We start from the raw sequence: 20,258 nt of genomic DNA on the forward strand, positions 1-20,258 counted from the left end.
TTTATCATCCTTTTTGTAGTCTCATATAATGCTTATGCAGTAAAATTTTTGGTCTTAGTCTAATTGTTGTATCTGTTACTCAAAACTCGTGAGGCCCCTATTTCCATTTTTCATGCTCTCTTGCCTTACAGGAGGGATGCAATCTACTTCTATATATGAATAAATATGCTGACAGTTTAGCGTATATGTTTCAGGGTTTCAAATACAATTGGGAACTATTTAGTGGGTGTAACTAGGGATGTTAATGGGCTAGATCTGAGTCAGAACATGGTGTATCCATGCCCAAACATGATGAGAAACTTGTAGTTTAGATTCAAGTTGGGATCCATCAAAATGAGTAAGCTCCGAACGTGCATCTAAACTCAATTAATAATCGGATAGAAGTTTGATTTGATTTGATTTGATTTTTTTCTTTTATTCTTTGTTTGAGTTTTGATGTAGCACACGAGTTTATTGGGCCAACTAGTCAAAGGTTGACAATTTCCATAATTGAAAGGTCTCTTATCACAACAGCCTGTGGCGATTGAAATATGAAAGGAGCATGATACGGGAAGTGAATGATTGGTATTGGAAATTTCCAATCACTCCTTAAACAGATCTAAGTTTATATTTATGATTAGTCTAATTAAAATATAACCAAAATCTAAAATCAGTGGGAATTTTGTAACTAAAATAACAACTGGCAAAAATTGAGTGCATGAGAAAAGGGTGTAAATCCAAATTTGAAGAAAAGATATAAGCACCAATCAGGTAGCCAATTTTCTTTATATTCATGTGTGTGTAGTTTTTTCTTTCAATATTCAAGTTATTGAGCTTTTGGATTTAAACATAACTAAATCTGAGTTCAGTCCAGAAGAAATTGGATCCTATATAGTTTTAATTCGATCCAATAAGGTTATCAAAAACTTAATTTGGATCCGGATTGTTATAAAATAATCAGGTTGGTTTATCAAGTTTTAAGACGTCTTTTGCCTCGCTGGGTATAGTTGAGGTCTAGTTCTTTTGAAGCTAACTTAAGAAAACATACTGATTGCAAGGCAGCTACAGATATGTTAGTTGCAATATGAATCAATATCACATTTCTTTTGAATGGAGGGAATTGAGATCTGTGATGAATGGATTGGAAAACTAGTGATGTGCTTAGACTGTTTAACAAACTCAAATCAAACAGAAAGCATAACATTTAAAAAGAACTGTGGATAAACTAAATCAGAAAATCAAAATTTATCAAGTTTCATTTGTACATGCTTGCACATGTTATATTCCATCTGGCAAACACTACTTGCTTCCGTGAATAATTAGGGTTATAAAAGGATCGGACTGGAGTTAAATCTGCTATATGCACATCTGAAATTGATAAGACAAATCAAGTTTGGATTTGCTTACATGGATTTTTTTTTTTTCAACAACCTTCAGATGCTGCAATTTCAGCATACCATATAGTATATTCTTTAATATGAATATGAGGATAGCTGACAACGTTTACCAATCAGGAGGATAAAAGAAAATGAAGGTCAATTACATGCAGTATTTAGAGTTGGAACTAGGCTTGGGCTGGTCTGAGGCCCATTGGGCTAAGCCTACTTTGGGTCAAGCTTTGGGCTCGATTCGAGATAATTCAGGCCGAGTTTGGGTCTAAATATGGAATCCGTTTATCTTTCATGTCGGGTTCGGATATATCTTCGGCCTGTCCCGAGTCCAAGTTCAAATCCGGCCTGAGCCCGATATTAGCTCAAAGTTCAGTCCAAAATTTAGGTCCCTTGGGACAAATCTCACGGTGCATAACACACCATGTTATCCTTTGCATAACACGCTATCCACCATTCATATGCTTCCGGATTCAGTCTACTCGATGATTGTCCCTAAGCCCCAACTCCCCCGACCACCTGCCCCAAGATCCTGTCCTCTGATCTGCTTTGACCTCCGCTGTTTGGCCACTTCCTTCTCCCTCGCCACGTTGCTTGGCCATCTTTCTCCCTCGTCGTGACCTGTGCGGGCTCTTGTTTTGGATCCCGATGTGGTCGCAGAGGATGTGATCATGGAGGATCTCGAAGCACCATCGATCTGCTTTGGCATGGTGGCAGCATCCGGAGGTGGTTCAACATTGTTTTTAAAAAAGAACTCGAAGGGCTTCAAAATTAGAAATTATATAGAGGAGTGAGGCGAAGAGAAAGGGGTGTGAGGGGCAGCTTTGAGTGGGTCCACCCGAAGCCACGGGCAGAAGCAGAAAGCAGGAGGGGGGGGGGGGGGGGGAGGTCATTTCTCGAGGCGACTTCGGTAAATCTCCAATATTTCTTGCTTTTTTTTTTTTTTTTTTGAATTCTTTCAGTTTGCATGAATTCATTGGATCGACGGTGAGTTAGGATTCCAAGAATCGAATGTATGCGCCCTCCACCGTTTTTTGGCTTGCCTATTTTCAAGATTTCGAGGCTTTGAGCTGGTTTTGGTTTTGTTTTGGAGGGGGAAGGTGGAGGGAGAGATTGGTGAGAGGGGAGGGAGTGTTCAGGTGGTCGGCTGCCGAAATGGATGGGTGCTCCCGTGGCAATAGGTGAATGCGACGCCGGCCATATGGGCACAGCTGGGACGATCGGCGTGGGTGGCAGCCGATGGAGTGGATGTGGAGGAGAGAGTCAGTGCTGCAAAGGGCGGCCTCGGGTTGGCCCAATCAGGTTCGGGCCGGGTTTAGATTTTTTTTTTCAAAATAATCGGGTCTAAGGTCCACCCGAAGTCCAAAAATTTTTATCAAGCTGAACTTGGGCAGGAATATGACCCGGCCCAGCCCAATCCAATTTCAGCCCCAGTGGTACTTTAACACGTGGGCTCTGTAGGAAAATCTTCTAAACCATTTGCTTCAACTTGTTGCACTTGCTTAGTGAAGTTTCGCACCCTTTGGCTAGCAGAGATGATAAACAAATATCAGAAGCATCAAAAAAAAAAAAAAAAAAACTAGCTAGAATTTTCTCTCTCTCTTTTTTTTTTTGTTTGGTAAACAAGATTTTTTTTTCAATCGTGGGTGGGTGTCTATGCGTCTTACCAGCAATGGTCTAGAGGTTTCACAGTCTGGTACAACCACTAGATCTTACCAGCAAAGCTAACCAGCACGTTCGTCATTACACTAATAATTGAAGCATTCATTTTCAAGCTTGACATAATATAATACTCTTCTCCGAAAAAGAAGAAGAAGAAGAAGAAGAAGAAGAAGAAGTAAAAGCTTTGAGTTGAATGCGATAAATATGATTATGCCGCATTGCAGCTTGGGGTTTGATGAAACAATAAATTGCTCTCTAAGTTTTATTTTCCTTATTTTTGGGCAAGTGGGGAGGCTCACCAGATTTAAATCGTCTAGATTCAACCAAGAGGTATCATACGCGTCTAGCTGATGGTTTTTCAATTTGGAGCTGTAAGTTCCTTCCGAGATGTTTAAATCTTGAAGAAGCCCGAGGTGACAGAGCTGGCTGTTTCTTTGTCTGTCTCTCTCTCATAGCTATATTTCAATGTCCCATTATTCCTTTAGTCGATCAAGTCCACCTCCGCAGAAGCATCAATCATCGAGCCAGCCTTCCCATAAAACATCCCTGATGTTCCTACTGGAGTTGACAGCCCCAGTCATCTCCCCTCCATGTCCCTCTTCCGGAACTACTCAAGCCGCAGCCCAAGCAAACCCTCAAAACTATTGTCAGCCTCTTCATCTCGGATGTCTTCCTATTCTGGACCGATGAATCCGCCACTAAGTTGGGGATTCGATGATGGTGTTTATGACCATAAGACATACCATTCTCCGAGACAAGCCACACGCCATGGTGGATTATAGCTAATTGTTTCTATAAACTGGAGGCAGCCTACGTCAACTGGCAGCACAGCATATAACGGACCCCATGATCTTGTGTGTCGTGCCCGTTTTGCGAGGCCCGGCTTGAGTCCCAACCGGCCGAGCGTCATGGCCGGATAGCAGTTCAAGATTTTGTAAAGGCAAGCATAAAATTTCAAAGGCTTCAAGCTGGCCGCTAAGAGCAAGTTGTACAGCCAAGAGTTAAGTACGGCCTGGGGGGCTTGAGTTCATTTTGCACTACTATAAAATTAACAAAAACTTGTCAAGTGCCATGCACAATGAGAGAGTGGCTAGCAAAAGGGTCATCAACTGGATTCTAAGCTTCCAGCGGCCGCTGCTATTGTTAATAGAAACTAATAGCTATAATCCACCAAAGCAATAGGACTCCTGTTTGGATGTCTGCTAGCCAACTTTCCCCGGTACAAGGATGCTCATGACCGTCTTTATCCTCCTGTAATTGATTCCATTGCCTTAAACACCCCCACTGCCCAATATATAGCCTGTCACAATTGTTTGTTCTTCCTCATCCTTTATTTTTTTTTTTTTTGAGCAAAAAAATAGGGAAAAACTGCCATATTTCATTTTATGTTTCATGTTAATAAGCAAAACAGTTAAGGCTCGGAGCTTAAACACATATCCGCATCCTTGAGGCACTCGGACACAAAAAAAACTGGATTAGTTTTGTTGGTGTGGTCGCTACGTCGGTCCATTTTCATATATAGATGATAGCATGACTTTAACAACGTTCACCATCTCTAGAAGATAATAGAACATGTCAGGTTGACCCATTTCCTACAAGTTATGATGGACAGCAATCGAAGTTAGACAAACGTAAGAGAGGAAGCTCCAAGAAGAACAGTAAGCAAAATTAAATCACCGAACAATGGTTATCACAAAGTAGTTACCTTATTCGAATTCATTTTAAATCTCCATCTTATCATCCTTGGCCAAATACACGATACACAACTAAAGACAGCACCAGAAAAAGGTTTGATCAATACATTACATGCCAACACAGCGACAACATGCTTAACTGGGATGCTCAGGCTTCCAATCCAATTCTCTTTGTGCCACAGAAAGCCCTCAACCGATCCTCAGCTCTCTCTCTTGCAGTGGAGAACCGGAATTTGAGGTAGTCATCCTAATTATAAGGCTTATAAAGCAAAGGGTACTCTTTATCTATCTGGGATCCGTACCATAGAACCATCTTTTGGTTGAGAGCCAAAAAGAGCAGAGTGTCTTTTCTGATTGCTGTGTATCCTTACCCGATGATGCACAGGTTGCAGTCTTCCATTAGTCCATGCCTAGCAGAAGTAAATAAAGCAAAAATATAAGGCACTCTAGATGTTTCTTAATCTTGTTAAGAAAGTGATGCTCTAGTATCATATTAAAAGCTAGTTTATATATAACAGGAGGATGCATCAAAAAAAAAAAAATATAACAGAAGAAATTCATTACCTCAAATACTTCGCCAATCACGACGGTGAAGGAGTTCGGTAAGGGCTCTACATCGATCCATTCACCATCTTTTGTTTGTACTTCAAGTCCTTTAACTTGATGCTGGCATATTATGGTCATCATATTTGGATCTACATGGGAAACCATGGCAATCTTAGTTTCCTGATCCAACGGAATCCCATGCTCCCCTAGCCGAACCCCATGTGCTAGTGATTCTGTATGAGAAGTCCAATACTTATCAACACCCAGGCTCTGTAAGACCATCCTCTCAACCATTTGCTCCAATTTCTGCACTTGCTTGGCAAAGTTCCACACTGTTTGGCTAGCAAAGATAAGAGATAAAAGTAGCATGGCAGAAGCAAGGAAGTTTAATCAACTGATTGGCAAACGGGACCTGATCGAGCTGAATGCTACCAACAGAAGATATACTTGGACAAACTTCAGAGAAACTCCAAGCTTAGCTAAGCTGGACAGATGCTTTGCTTCTATTAATTGGAACTTGGATTTCCCTAAGGCGATTCTGACGATACTTCCGCGACCCACTTCAGATCACACACCTCTTAGACTGAATCTTTCTTGTCAGAGTCCTGGCTTGAGTAGGAAAGGTGCGCCATTTCGTTTGGAGAATATGTGGTATGCTCATCCTGATTTGGAATAGAACATCAAACAATGGTGGTTATTGGCTCAGTGCCCCACAAACGTGGGAAAAATTCTTACTCTAAAGCTTCGGCATCTTCGCTCAAACCTTAGGCGGTGGAGTGTGGAGCAGGTGGGTAGCATATGGAAAAAAGAAAGGGGAGATAATCAAGACTACTGGAAGTTTGGATAGGATAGAGGAAGAGAGGTCATTGACTATCTCTGAACAGGAGGAGATAAGAAGTATGAAATCTCACTTAGACAAGATTTTGCAGCAGGAAGAATTATACTGGCATCAGAGATCTCGAATACAGTGGATTAAAGATGGCAACCGAAATACCAAATTCTTCCATCTCAATGCATCAAAACGGCGCCGCAAAAACCTAATCTCTGAGATCATGGATGATGGAAGGTGTTTGCATAATCCTGACGACATCCAGACAGCTTTCCATTCATTTTACTCATCCTTGTTTGGCTCTAGTAACAACACCTCGGTTGAAGCTAGATGGGAGGAATTGTAACCTGAAACGAGTGTCGACCTTCAACAACTGGAGCAAGATATCTTAGCTAAGAAGGTAAAAGAGGCAGTCTTTGGTATGGCCAAAAATAAATCGCCGGGGCCTGATGGCTTCCCTATATCCTTCTACCAGAAAGTATTGGGAGACTATTGGGAAAGATGTTACAAATACTATTGTGGCCATCCAGAAGCAGACCACTGATGCTTCCCGTTTTAACTTCTCTTTCCTCACCTTAATTCCAAAAGCAGCAGACATTCTCACTATTAAACACTTCAGGCCAATTTATTTAGAGCATGCAATTATCAAGATTTTCTCTAAAATTTTGGCTAAGCGGTTAAGTAAATTCATTAGTGACCTTGTCTTCGCTTCACAAACTGCCTTCATGAAAGGGAGACTTATATTTGAAAGTTTTATCACTGCTTCTGAGGTCCTTGCGCAAGGTAAGAGAGGTAAGAACAAGGGTATTGTTTGCAAGGTAGATTTCGAGAAGGCTTTTGATTCGGTCTCATGGAAATTTTTGTTGGACCTATTGGCTCATCGTGGGTTTGGTCCAAGGTGGATCTCTTGGATCAGAAAAATTCTCCATGATCCTAAGTCTGCTATTATTATCAACGGACAACAAGGCAGATGGTTCACGAGCAAGAAGGGGCTCAAACAAGGGAATCCTATTTCTCCTCCTCTTTATTTTGGTAACAGATACTTTGGAGCGTATTCTCTGAAGGGCAACCTCAGAAAATCTTATAGCAGGAATTGGTTCGTCACACAATATTGGTCAGGTTGGTTGTACTCAATTTGCGGATGACAATGATTCAGATCGTCCATGGAGTTCATTGATATAGAAAATCTATTATATCTCGTCCACACCAGCCGATCCCCACTCGAGGTGAATGAAAATCGCCTCACCTTTCTGGAAGAGTGTTTTAAGAACAAGAGAGCTGGATCAGCTCTTCTCTGATATCACTATAGGTGATGGGCGTCTCACATCATTTTGGCACGACAATTGGGCAGATAAAACTTCTCTTGCTCGATGCTTTCCTCATCTCTACTCGGTTGCACTCCAGACATCAGGGTCAATTCATCATTTTTACAACATACCTAATTGGGCTGCACTATTTAGATAGCCCCTGAGCTCAGCAGCAGCAACTGAACTCCAGTCTTTACAAATGATGAGGAATCATCTTCAAATTGGGATGCAGAAAGATAAAAGGTCATGAAAATGGCATACCTCTAGTTTCTTCTCCGTCAAGAGGTGCTATCTCTTCATGATACATGGTGGCAAAACTTTCTTCTTCAACAGAATCGTTTGGAAAACACCCTTATCGGAAAAAGTAAAAATTTTTTGCTGGTCATGCTATCAAAATAAGGTACTTACAGCTGATAATCTGCAGAAAAGAGGAGTTCAAGGCCCCGATCTCATGTCCCTTGTGTTATAATTATCCAGAAAATTTAGACCATATAATGCTAGGTTGTGTTTTCTCTAGAAAAATTTGGTCTAAAATCATTGACAATTTTAACTTTCAGCCGTTATCTGAAAGTATTTACGAGCTCTGGCACATTTGGAGACCAAAAATTAGAAACCATCAAGTAACCAAGGCCTGGGATGCTGTTATAGCAGTGGGCTTCTGGAGTATTTGGAAGGAAAGGAACAATATGAATTTTCAACTTTGAAGCATACTCTGAGGCGATTGTTACTTCTCGTATTGCATGGCTAATCTGCGACTGGACCTCATCTACTCAAAATAGAGCATTAACGGACATCAGGCGACATCTCTTGAGCTTTTACCACAATCCCCTACCTGCAAACAATCAGGCGGAACCTCATACTACAGACTGGTAAGCCAGACGGGTTGATGGAAATTAAAGGGATCTTGGGATCGAGTATGCTATAGAGAGTATTGCGTCCGAGCTGTTCTTCTAATACTCATAAAATCTGGATCTAAGAAAGGAAGTTTTGTAATCTTGGGTAGGTTTACCTTGCTGCTGACAAATCTTTCTGGTAGTATTTATGACCTCTGGTATCTTTGGAGACCCAAGATAGGTGATTCAGAATGGACTCAAGCTTGGGATGCTGTCTTAGTAGTGGATTCTTGGTGTAGCTGGAAAGAAAGGAATGGCCGTGTTTTTAAATTTGAAGCTTTTTCACATTGGGTAGTCAGCAAACGGATTGCAACCTTGTTTTCAGACTGAACGGTACATGCTCAAAACTATGCAATGACAATTATAAGGAGGCAGCTTCAGCCAGCAAACCTGCCTACTTCTCCAGTTTCCACAGGTGCAGCAGGTTTGGTGAATTGTTGATGCGTGAATAGCGGGAGAAGTGTACAAAGCTTTGGCAGATCCCGTAAATGTCTGTAAGGATTTTAGCAGGCTATTTTCAGTCCTGTTATATTTTCAGCAAGTCTGTATCTTGTTAATGGTCTTCAGGTCGTAGGAGATCGATCGAGTTGTTTTGCATGGGATCTTGTTTCTTCCATGAACACATGAGTCCACGTCCATAGGACGTGCATATCCATCCTTATCTTATTTAACTAATATTAATATATTAATCTATGGTGGAAATACCTTACTTCCTCCATTTTCTTCAAAAAAAAAGAGATAAATGTTATAAGCATCATAAAAAATCAACCGGATTTTCTCTTCAAATGCTCGTTAGGAGCTTAGAATCAATAATAATCCTTAAAAATCTATGATGAATCCTTGGAAAATAATAATCAACAATAAAGTTGACATCAAATAATAAACAAAAGTGAGAATACATTTTCTTTAGTAATATACAACGATGTCAAAGTCGTGTATTTCTAAATGGCAAGTAGATGTGTTTAAAAAGGGAGGCCGCAAAAAGAAAAGGGTCTTAGGCTCCTGATGCACGAATTCAAAACGGCTGCTCTTAAGACTTGAAAGTGAGTGCTGAATCTACGCGCAATGTTGATGATAACCATCATGCCAGTGCTGATAATATCAATACAGCAGCATGTGAACTCACCCTCTTGAAAAAAGAAAAGGGAGCTTTTAAAAGTTTCAAAAGTTTATATGCGCCGCTCATTGGCCTGCTTCTAAATCATCACTTGGTGATTTGAGGTTGGAAAAGTTGATCTCATAATTAAGAAGGTGAAACACAAAATTACATATAGATGGCAGTGACCGATGAAAAAGCATACGCATGTACTGGTGCCAGTGGAACGAGCCAACCAGGCACCAATCAATCCTCCATGTCGACTCTCATAATTGTTGCCAATACATCAGCCATCTTCAGCTATTAACCCCAGCCTGTGTCATACTGAACCCCCTCAGCTATCATCCTCTTCCAGAGTCTCACTGTCTTTTTTTTTTAACACTCTGGAGGCCTATCAGGTTTCGAACCTGCAACCTCGTTTTGATACTACATGTTAGAACCATAGCCCCTAACCATGTCCATTAGGAGGCGAAGTTTATTAGCCTTTATCTACTAAGCACAGGGGCTTCACACTTGAGTTGACCCGCATCAAACTAAATCATCCTTAATCAGCAGGTGGATGGTTAGACCCATTTAATCTTATTAACCAGGCACCAGTCAACTCTCCATGTCGACTCTCAAAATTGTTGCCAATACATCAGCCATCTTCAGCTATTAATCTCAGTCTGAGTCTCACCGAACTCCTTGGCTACCATCCTTTTCCAGAGTCTCATTGAGTCCTCTTCGAATATCTCACCGAACCCTCTCGGTTACCATCCTCTTTCAAAATCTTATTGAATCTTTTTCGACTACCAATCTCTCCCTATGTCTCATCAAATGTGCACTGAAATCTTACGCAACAATCGACCTCTGGTGAGGGGGGCTAGACTTGGGCAAAGGTGCCGGGGTCTACCACGACAGCCAACCTGGATGACCTATAAGATTCCAGCAGCAGAGGTCGAACAATTCCAGGTTACTTTACAGAAGTCCTGAAATTCCCTGAGGATGAAATGGAGGAATCGAGGAGGAAATGGGAGAAGGTGGCAGTGCCTACCTAGAGCTTAGGTCATTGAGCTCCGATGGAGGGGGCTTTAGAGGATTTTAAAGAAAAGGAGAAGTTGCAAAATGAGGTCGAGCTTTCTCTTTGGCTGAGGATCAGGATGCTATCTTTCAAGGCGGCCTCTGGATTATCGTCAGCCAACTACTTGCTTTTGAATCGTGGGTGCCAGATTTTGTGCCAGACCAACATAGTCAAGAAGATGATGGTGTGGATGTGGCTTTCTGGTCTTCTGATCGAGTTTTGTAGCACAAGAAGGCTTTAGAGCATTGTGGATGTCACGCCCCCGATCCGAGATTTTGAATCAAGGGTCATGGCAACCGCCGCATACTCATAGAAAATTCTTCCCATAAGCATGCAAGGCATCTTATTATACTATCCTAAAACAACAGCGGAATAATTAGTCAACAATTTAAATCTAAAATATAACGACCTAAATTTTTTCTTTAATATCTCAATAAATTCAACAACGATTCAAAGGCTTTGCATCAAATTCAATAAGCCTTTCAACCTAAAATAAAAGTATGAAGATTCTGCTTCTGATCATTCTTCCATTCATATCTTGTATCATCTTAATTCTTCAACATCTGTAAAAACAGTAAAATAGGAGGTAATGAGCTAGATAGCCCAGTAAGCAATGATCACTTTTCAATAGATTTCATCAGCATTTAAGTAAATCATCATTTATAAAAAAATAAGCATATAGAGTTCATCAATTCGAAATTAATTTCAATTATGCAACATAATTCATGCCAAATTCATTTCTTTTTCAAAAATTCAAGTTTCTTTCCAAATTTTAATTTCTTTTGTTCTTCAATTTTTTTTCGTCAACCATGAGCTATGACCACATTTTTCCTGTGGCAGGGTCATAATACCGCGTATCTGCTTGCGGTAGGCTGCGAATCATCTGGCAGCCATGTCCTTTGAAACCGCTGGTCTCGCTGGCGGTTTATCGCTGGTCTCTCTGGCGATATGTCGCTGGTCTCGCTGGCGACATAAACCTTCAGGACAATCAATTGCCAACGTACATGCCCCCATTGGCAGGGTCCTTTACATAGTCAGGTTGTCAATTCTTATTGTTTCTTATATCATAATTCTTCATAAATCATGTTTCATATTCTAATTTCGATAATAAAACATATAATCATGTAGTATCGAAATCAATCAATATAATGCATGATGAAATCAATATGTTCAATCATGCTTCATCATAACATTTCAAATAAGATATTTTCATAACAAGATATCATTCATCCAATTCATGCATCGTTTCACAAATCATGTCAGAAAATATATTATAATTTGTCGATAAATCTAGAAAAAATAAAATATTACTTACCTCGAACGCATTCCAATAAATCCACATAATTCTATAAATTTTCTTCTAAAAATTCTGTTCGTAGATCATATCGCGATATCCCATGATCAAACATCCACAATCCTATACAGAATCAATTTCAATAATTAGAAAGAATACGAATACCATATTTCAACGGTTTAGATTGGGTCCGATCATCTAATTTTATCTAATCAAAATCTAATTAGGACCTAAATGATCCAAAGTTTGACTATCAGATCAAATCAGATTCGAAGTGATAGGACCGAAGTTTCTTCATCGATTTCATAAAATCAAATGGAGAGAGAAAATCAGAGGAGAGAGAATTCATGAGGTACAATTCGAATTGATCAGGTGACACAATCCAACATTACGATTGGTCCAATATCTCAATTGGTGAAATCAACATGATCAAATCAAATCATGGCTAGATCGAAATCATGGATGATCAAATCTAAAGATTCATGGTCTGATTAAGGTGGGTGCCAGTACGCTGTCTGACAATCATAGATCAGGGTTCTTCATTAAAATCAGATCAGACTTATTAAAAAAAATTTCTTCATTCACTAGCCTTTTTTTTAGAGAGAGAATCAATCAAGAGAGAGAATATTTTAGAGAGAGAAAACTCATCTTGAATTCTTCAGACAATATGATTCAATAAATTCTGATCGATCAGATCAAATCATGCTAAAATTATCATGTGGATAATTCAATAAGATCATGAGAAATAAAATCTAAAAATACCTGATCTGATCAAAGTGGATGTCGGTGTATCGTCCGACGATCACAGATCAAAAATCTATTACGAGAATCATTTAAATTCATCATCATTCTTCTCAAAATTCTAAAAATCTTAGGAGAGAGAAATAATCTAGAGAGAGGATTCTAGAGAGAAAAAGTAGAGAGAGAAAGTCCAATTTTAGAGAGAGAAAATACTAGTTCAGGCTGAAGAGAGAGAGGGAAGAGAGAGAAACTCTCTTTCTCATATTTTATTATTTATATCATTATTTATTAATTAATTTAATAATTTTTCTTTTCTTTTCTTTTCTCTCTCTCTTTTTTTTTTCTTTTTCTTCACGGAAGAGAGAGGAGAAAATCCTATTTATTATTATTATATTATTATCATTTTATTTTTCTTCTTTCTTCTTCTTTTTTTTTTCTTTTTTTTTCTTTTTTTTTTCTTTTTCTTTTCTTTTCCTTCTTATTCTTCTTCTTTTCTTCTTCTCCCGTGGGTTCCTTTGGGCCAAAACAGGGGATCCTGAGGTCCCCTCGTTGGGTGGCCGGCCGACGGCGCAGCCGGCGTGGGGCGGCCGTCGGCAGGAGGGGGTGACTCGCCGATAAGAAGAGGGCCAAATCGGTGGTCGGCGGTGACCACCGACGTCGGCAAAACGGCAAAAAAAGAAAATTCTTCCGCAACAAAATCCGGCGACTCCGGTCGCCGGCGAGTGTGCACATCGACATCGGAAGGAAGGGGGAGAAGAGAGGAAGAGGAGGAGGCTTACCTCCGTCGCCGGCGAAGCTTTTTCGGTGAGAAATTGGACGGCACAGCGACGGGTCTCCGTGAAAAATTTTCGGCGATTGCCGTCGTTTTGCCCCGGGATTTCTCGATGAGAGGAGAGAGGAGGGTTCTCCTCCTTAAATAGAGCCGGAGGAAACTTGTTTCCGACTCCGATTAGGAGCCGGTGAACGGAGGAAGAAGACTCCCTTCAGGAGTTCTTCTCCTCTGTTTTCCTTCCTTTTTTTTTTTTGTTTTGGGCTTTGGATTCGTTGCTTGGGCCGGGCCTCACATTCTTCCCCTCTAAAAGAAATTTCGTCCTCGAAATTTTTCTTGCCTGAGTCTTCATAGTTTCTTACTTGAATCTCATCCACAAATATTTCAATATTCTAATTCTTAATATAAATTCATTCTTAAATCATTCCATAAGGAAAAAGTAAATACATCAAATATTGATCTGAACGGAACCATCCATTTTCTTATTTATCAAGATCACCATCTCAAAGATTTTCAATGTTTCAAGATTTCGAAATTATGATCTTATTTCTTATAAAAATTAATATTCAATATCTCATGACTCAAATTAAAATCAAATCTATCTCTTGTGAATAGAAAAAGGTCAATGTCTCTATTCTTGCATAAGAACTTCATTCATCATCATTTATTTATTTATTTATTTATTTTAAAATATTAACCACTCTTAATTTCAACCCATCATAAGATTGGAAAACATACTTCTATGAATCATATGATGACATCCCAATCAATCAAAATTCAAAAATATTTTCTCTTATTCGTACTTTCAAAGGTTGAAGATTTATCATCTCATTCTCAAACTTTTAATATTTTAATTCTCGATACAACTTTATCATTAAGTCATTTTATAAAGATCAGTATCACCATTGTTGATTGAATCAATATCACTATTTTCTAGTCATCGAAATTTTCTTACTCACACCCTCAAACTCTTAAATATTCTAATTCTTGAAGCAAATTTTATCATTAAGTCATTCCATAATAAAAATCAATAACTCAAAAATTGATCTAAATCAAAACTATATTTTTCAATGTCTCTATTCTAAGTAAGTATATCAATTTTCTTTATCTAAATATTAACAACTCTTAATTAATCGATTCATTATCAAATTATTATTGTATTATTTTTTTTTAATATTATTCTTTCTAATATCAATAAATTTCTCGTATCAAACCATATCATCTATCATAATTCTTTAACTCAAAGGGTCAACATTCCTGACTTACTCAAAATAGTCTAGATTACCATGCTTCCGCTGCGCACTCTGATCTAACAATCAAAATTTCTTAGGTTCACCAAAAAAAAGTTTGATCAAATTATTTTTTTATCCTAAAATTTTAAATTTCAATTGAAATCAAAGATTAACTTTCGATTCTCATTCATACCTTTACTGGTGTACAATAATCTTGATTAACCCTTGAGTCCAATATCATATTTAAACCATCATATAGATTTACTATAATCAATATGAATCAAATCTCAATTCTCATATCAATTCAATTCGATAATTTTCAAACTAAAAATCTTTATAAATCAAATTAATGGAGAAAAAAAAAATCCTTCGATGCTCCACCAAATTTGGACATAATCAGAATATATAAGAATTTCAAATCATTATTTTTTTCTAAAATTTCTATCATCAGGATCTTCAATATCTATCAAATATCCTTTTATAACAATCATACAAGCTTCAAAAAAAATCAAATCTCCATTTAATAGTAGATTCAATTAGGGACCTCGTTAACAAAAGCAAAAGAACTCTATATAAATTTCTAAATCTAAAATTTCTAAATTATAAATTCACATGGATCCCTTGATCTGAAATAAATATAAATCAGATCTTAATCTAAAAAATATCAACCTCAACAATAATATCAGAAAATCTTTTGATCAACTTAGATACGAAATCTTTAAATTAAAATTTCATACACATCAGGTAGTCTCCAAGAGACATAATAAGATCTATTTTCTAGATCTAAGGATGATGATTAAAGATTTCAGTATGATGAATATCCTACAATCTCAAAATCAATTTCATCAATAAGAAATAGACTTCTTTGCAATATCTCCAAATATGCATTCATCCTAATATGCCACTTTATATATAATCCACATACCAAATTCAATTTCGATAAATATTCCAATCAAGCATCATAAAAGATTTTTCTTAGTCCATCCTGGAACAATATTTTATTATCAAATCTTTATCTTGTCAATAATAGTCAACTTCTCAACTAAAACTAATATCATAGTATTATTTTCACATCGAATTTGAACTTACGATTTACTTGAATAACCAATGATCAAATTAATAACCACAATGCATAATAAAATTTTATGTCAATCCTTTTGTGATTACTTTCGATCAAGATCTAACTAATCATATCATGATCAATAGATCATCCATCATATTTCAAACTTCATATGTTATAATCTCTTGCGATCCTTTTATACATAATCTCAATATTTAATCAAAATTTATAAATATTTCTCCCACTACAATCATCAAAGATCTACACTATAATGTCCCTGGTGTCTATCCACTTACACCCATTCTATATCTGATTCTATGTTTCATAATTCATCCACTTATGCTCTGATACCATATTAATTGTTACGCCCCCGACCCGAGATTTTGAATCGAGGGTCATGGCAACCGCCGCATACTCATAGAAAACTCTTCCCATAAGCATGCAAGGCATCTTATTATACTATCCTAAAACAACAGCGGAATAATTAGTCAACAATTTAAATCTAAAATATAACGACCTAAATTTTTTCTTTAATATCTCAATAAATTCAACAATGATTCAAAGGCTTTGCATCAAATTCAATAAGCCTTTCAACCTAAAATAAAAGTATGAAGATTCTGCTTCTGATCACTCTTCCATTCATATCTTGTATCATCTTAATTCTTCAACATCTGTAAAAACAGTAAAACAGGAGGTAATGAGCTAGACAGCCCAGTAAGCAATGATCACTTTTCAATAGATTTCATCAGCATTTAAGTAAATCATCATTTATAAAAAAATAAGCATATAGAGTTCATTAATTCGAAATCAATTTTAATTATGCAACATAATTCATGCCAAATTCATTTCTTTTTCGAAAATTCAAGTTTCTTTCCAAATTTTAATTTCTTTTGTTCTTCAATTTTTTTTCGTCAACCATGAGCTATGACCATATTTTTCCTGTGGCAGGGTCATAATACCGCGTATCTGCTTGCGGTAAGCTGCGAATCATCTGGCAGCTATGTCCTTTGGAACCGCTGGTCTCGCTGGCGGTTTGTCGCTGGTCTCTCTGGCGACATGTCGCTGGTCTCGCTGGCGACATAAACCCTCAGGACAATCAATTGCCAATGTACATGCCCCCATTGGCAGGGTCCTTTACATAGTCAGGTTGTCAATTCTTATTGTTTCTTATATCATAATTCTTCATAAATCATGTTTCATATTCTAATTTCGATAATAAAATATATAATCATGTAGTATCGAAATCAATCAATATAATGCATCATGAAATCAATATGTTCAATCATGCTTCATCATAACATTTCAAATAAGATATTTTCATAACAAGATATCATTCATCCAATTCATGCATCGTTTCACAAATCATGTCAGAAAATACATTATAATTTATCGATAAATCTAGAAAAAATGAAACATTACTTACCTCGAACGCATTCCAATAAATCCACATAATTCTATAAATTTTCTTTCAAAAATTCTGTTCGTAGATCATATCGCGATATCCCATGATCAAACATCCACAATCCTATACAGAATCAATTTCAATAATTAGAAAGAATACGAATACCATATTTCAACGGTTTAGATTGGGTCCGATCATCTAATTTTATCTAATCAAAATCTAATTAGGACCTAAATGATCCAAAATTTGACTATCAGATCAAATCGGATTCGAAGTGATAGGACCGAGGTTTCTTCATCGATTTCATAAAATCAAGTGGAGAGAAAAAATCAGAGGAGAAAAAATTCATGAGGTACAATTCGAATTGATCAGGTGACACAATCCAATATTACGATTGGTCCAATATCTCAATTGGTGAAATCAACATGATCAAATCAAATCATGGCTAGATCGGAATCATGGATGATCAAATCTAAAGATTCATGGTCTGATTAAGGTGGGTGCCAGTACGCTGTCTGACAATCATAGATCAGGGTTCTTCATTAAAATCAGATCAGACTTATTAAAATTTTTTTTTTCATTCACTAGCTTTTTTTTTAGAGAGAGAATCAATCAAGAGAGAATATTTTAGAGAGAAAAAATTTTAGAGAGAGAAAATTCTAGAGAGAGAAAACTCATTTTGAATTCTTCAGACAATATGATTCAATAAATTTTGATCGATCAGATCAAATCATGCTAAAATTATCATGTGGATAATTCAATAAGATCATGAGAAATAAAATCTAAAAATACCTGATCTGATCAAAGTGGATGTCGGTGTATCGTCCGACGATCACAAATCAAAAATCCATTACGAGAATCATTTAAATTCATCATTATTCTTCTCAAAATTCTAAAAATCTTAGGAGAGAGAAATAATCTAGAGAGAGGATTCTAGAGAGAGAAAGTAGAGAGAGAAAGTTCAATTTTAGAGAGAGAAAATACTAGTTCAGGCTGAAGAAAGAGAGAGAAGAGAGAGAAACTCTCTTTCTCATATTTTATTATTTATATCATTATTTATTAATTAATTTAATAATTTTTCTTTTCTTTTATTTTCTCACTCTCTTTTTTTTTCTTTTTCTTCACGGAAGTTAGAGGAGAAAATCCTATTTATTATTATTATATTATTATCATTTTATTTTTCTTCTTTCTTTTTTTTTCTTTTCTTTTTCTTCTTTTTCTTTTCTTTTTCTTTTCTTTTCCTCCTTCTTCTTCTTTTCTTCTTCTCCCGTGGGTTCCTTTGGGCCAAAACAGGGACCCTGAGATCCCCTCATTGGGTGGCCGACCGGCGGTGCAGCCGGCGTGGGGCGGCCGTCGGCAGGAGGGGGTGACTCGCCGATAAGAAGATGGCCAAACCGATGGTCGGCGGTGACCACCGGCATCGGCAAAACGGCAAAAAAAGAAAATTCTTCCGCAACAAAATTTGGTGACTCTGGTCGCCGGCGAGCGTGCACATCGGCACGGAAAGGAAGGGGGAGAAGAGAGGAAGAGGAGGAGGCTTACCTCCGTCGCCGGTGAAGCTTTTCCGACGAAAAATTGGACGGCACAGCGACGGGTCTCCGCGAGAAATTTTCGACGATTGCCGCCGTTTTTCTCCGGAATTTCTCGATGAGAGGAGAGAGGAGGGTTCTCCTCCTTAAATAGAGCCGGAAGAAACTTGTTTCCGACTCCGATTAGGAGCCGGTGAATGGAGGAAGAAGACTCCCTTTGGGAGTTGTTCTCCTCTGTTTTTCTTCTTTTTTTTTTTTTTGTTTTGGGCTTTGGATTCATTGCTTGGGCCGAGCCTCACAGTGGAGGAAGCAAGAAGTCCATTGTTATCGATAACTTAACCGAGCAGCTTCAGAAGACTGATTTTGCTAGGGTTAAGGTGGAGATCAACTCGTCTAAGTTGTTGAAGCCAAGAGTCTCCATCAAGTTGAAAAATAAGATTTTTTGGCAACCATTCGTTTATGAAAAGCTCTCGATGGTTTGGTTCAATCTGCAGGCGGATTGGATTCTCCAATGATAGTTGTTGCCTCCTATCGACTGATCCCTCCTTAAATGGAAATGATCGCTCTCTATGGCCGTCGGCTGGAGAATGTGGCGGAGGTCAGCCCAACGTCCATGGAGGTTGTGGTTGAGTTGGGCTCAACAGGTTGTTAGCCCATAAAGCACCCAGAAAGGTTACCAGGCGTCGTGGGTTGATAATGTCTCCTTCACAGTTAGTCTAGCCATGGAAACCTCTCCAATGGCTAGTCCAATAAACCGTATGAAACATAATTTAAAAATTAAAATAATTCTAAAACAACTCAAAACAAGTAAAAGCAAAACACAAACTTACATATGTATGCACGGTGTTGCATCGCTCGTGATGCATCGCACACGCGCACACCATGTAATACCCTGTCCTAAAGCCCCTCAAGCCCACCTGAAAGCGGCCCACCAAGCCCAAAACAAAAAAAAAAAGAAAAATAGGAAGAAGACTCCCGATAGGAGTCTTCTTCTCCGATGAGCCTCATTTGGAATGAGAGTCCTAGGACTACTGGGGTCTTAGGGCTCTCTATAAACAAGTCCTCCCCTCCCTAAGGCCCCCTGATGTGCAAATCTTAAAATTTGTAAATAAAACCGCAAGCGCACAGTGTGCAGAGTAGCACGACCAGCGAGTACGGGTCGATCCCACAGAGACTTGGTTTAAAAATGATTTTCAAATCTATGCTCAAGCGAGCTTTAACGAAAATCAAAAATCGAAAGTTGTTTGCTAAAGACAATAAGACTAAGGATCTAGGGTTTTTGAATCCACTAGATCTAGATTAGGAAATTCTACCTAGAATTTTTCTTATTGATCCTAACAACTACTCCTCTTGTCTTTCCCAAGCATAGATTATGAAGGGACTAAGGTCCAACGATAACCCATCAAGATTCTTTACAGGGGAGTAGTAACTAGGATCCCTTAGGGTTTTCTCCTCCTATGCACTGAATTAAGCATGAACTATGAAGGGACTCTGACCCAATTGTAGTTCATCAAAAATTTTTGGCAAAAGAGGAAGAAAAAGAAACCCTAAGAAAAAGAAAGAACCCTATGTAAAACCCCTACTCATGATCTAGCTTCATCGCAAACCCTAGAAGGGATGCTTAGCTAGACATGATCTAAATCTACTTGCAAAATTTAAATGCAGAAAAATAAACTACCCTAATTTCATAAATTAAACTATCCTAATTGCATAAATTTAAACTGCATAATTTAAACTAACCTAATTGCATAAAATTAAATTGCATAAATTAAACTAT

At 38.0% G+C, this 20,258-nt stretch overlaps 1 protein-coding gene across 1 annotated transcript in view; it reads right to left on the reverse strand.

Moving 5' to 3' along the window:
• Positions 1 to 5,107: 5,107 nt before the first annotated feature.
• Positions 5,108 to 20,258, reverse strand: part of LOC105039213 (probable 2-oxoglutarate-dependent dioxygenase AOP1) — a 92,707-nt gene continuing 77,556 nt past the window's right edge. The window contains exon 2 of the mRNA XM_073245125.1: positions 5,108 to 5,609. Within this exon, the coding sequence (XP_073101226.1) occupies positions 5,123 to 5,609 (487 nt within the window). The 3' untranslated portion in view covers positions 5,108 to 5,122. The remainder of the gene's footprint in view (positions 5,610 to 20,258) is intronic.

Source organism: Elaeis guineensis, chromosome 1 (assembly GCF_000442705.2).
Source record: "Elaeis guineensis isolate ETL-2024a chromosome 1, EG11, whole genome shotgun sequence".
In the NCBI taxonomy this organism is placed as follows: Eukaryota; Viridiplantae; Streptophyta; class Magnoliopsida; order Arecales; family Arecaceae; genus Elaeis; species Elaeis guineensis.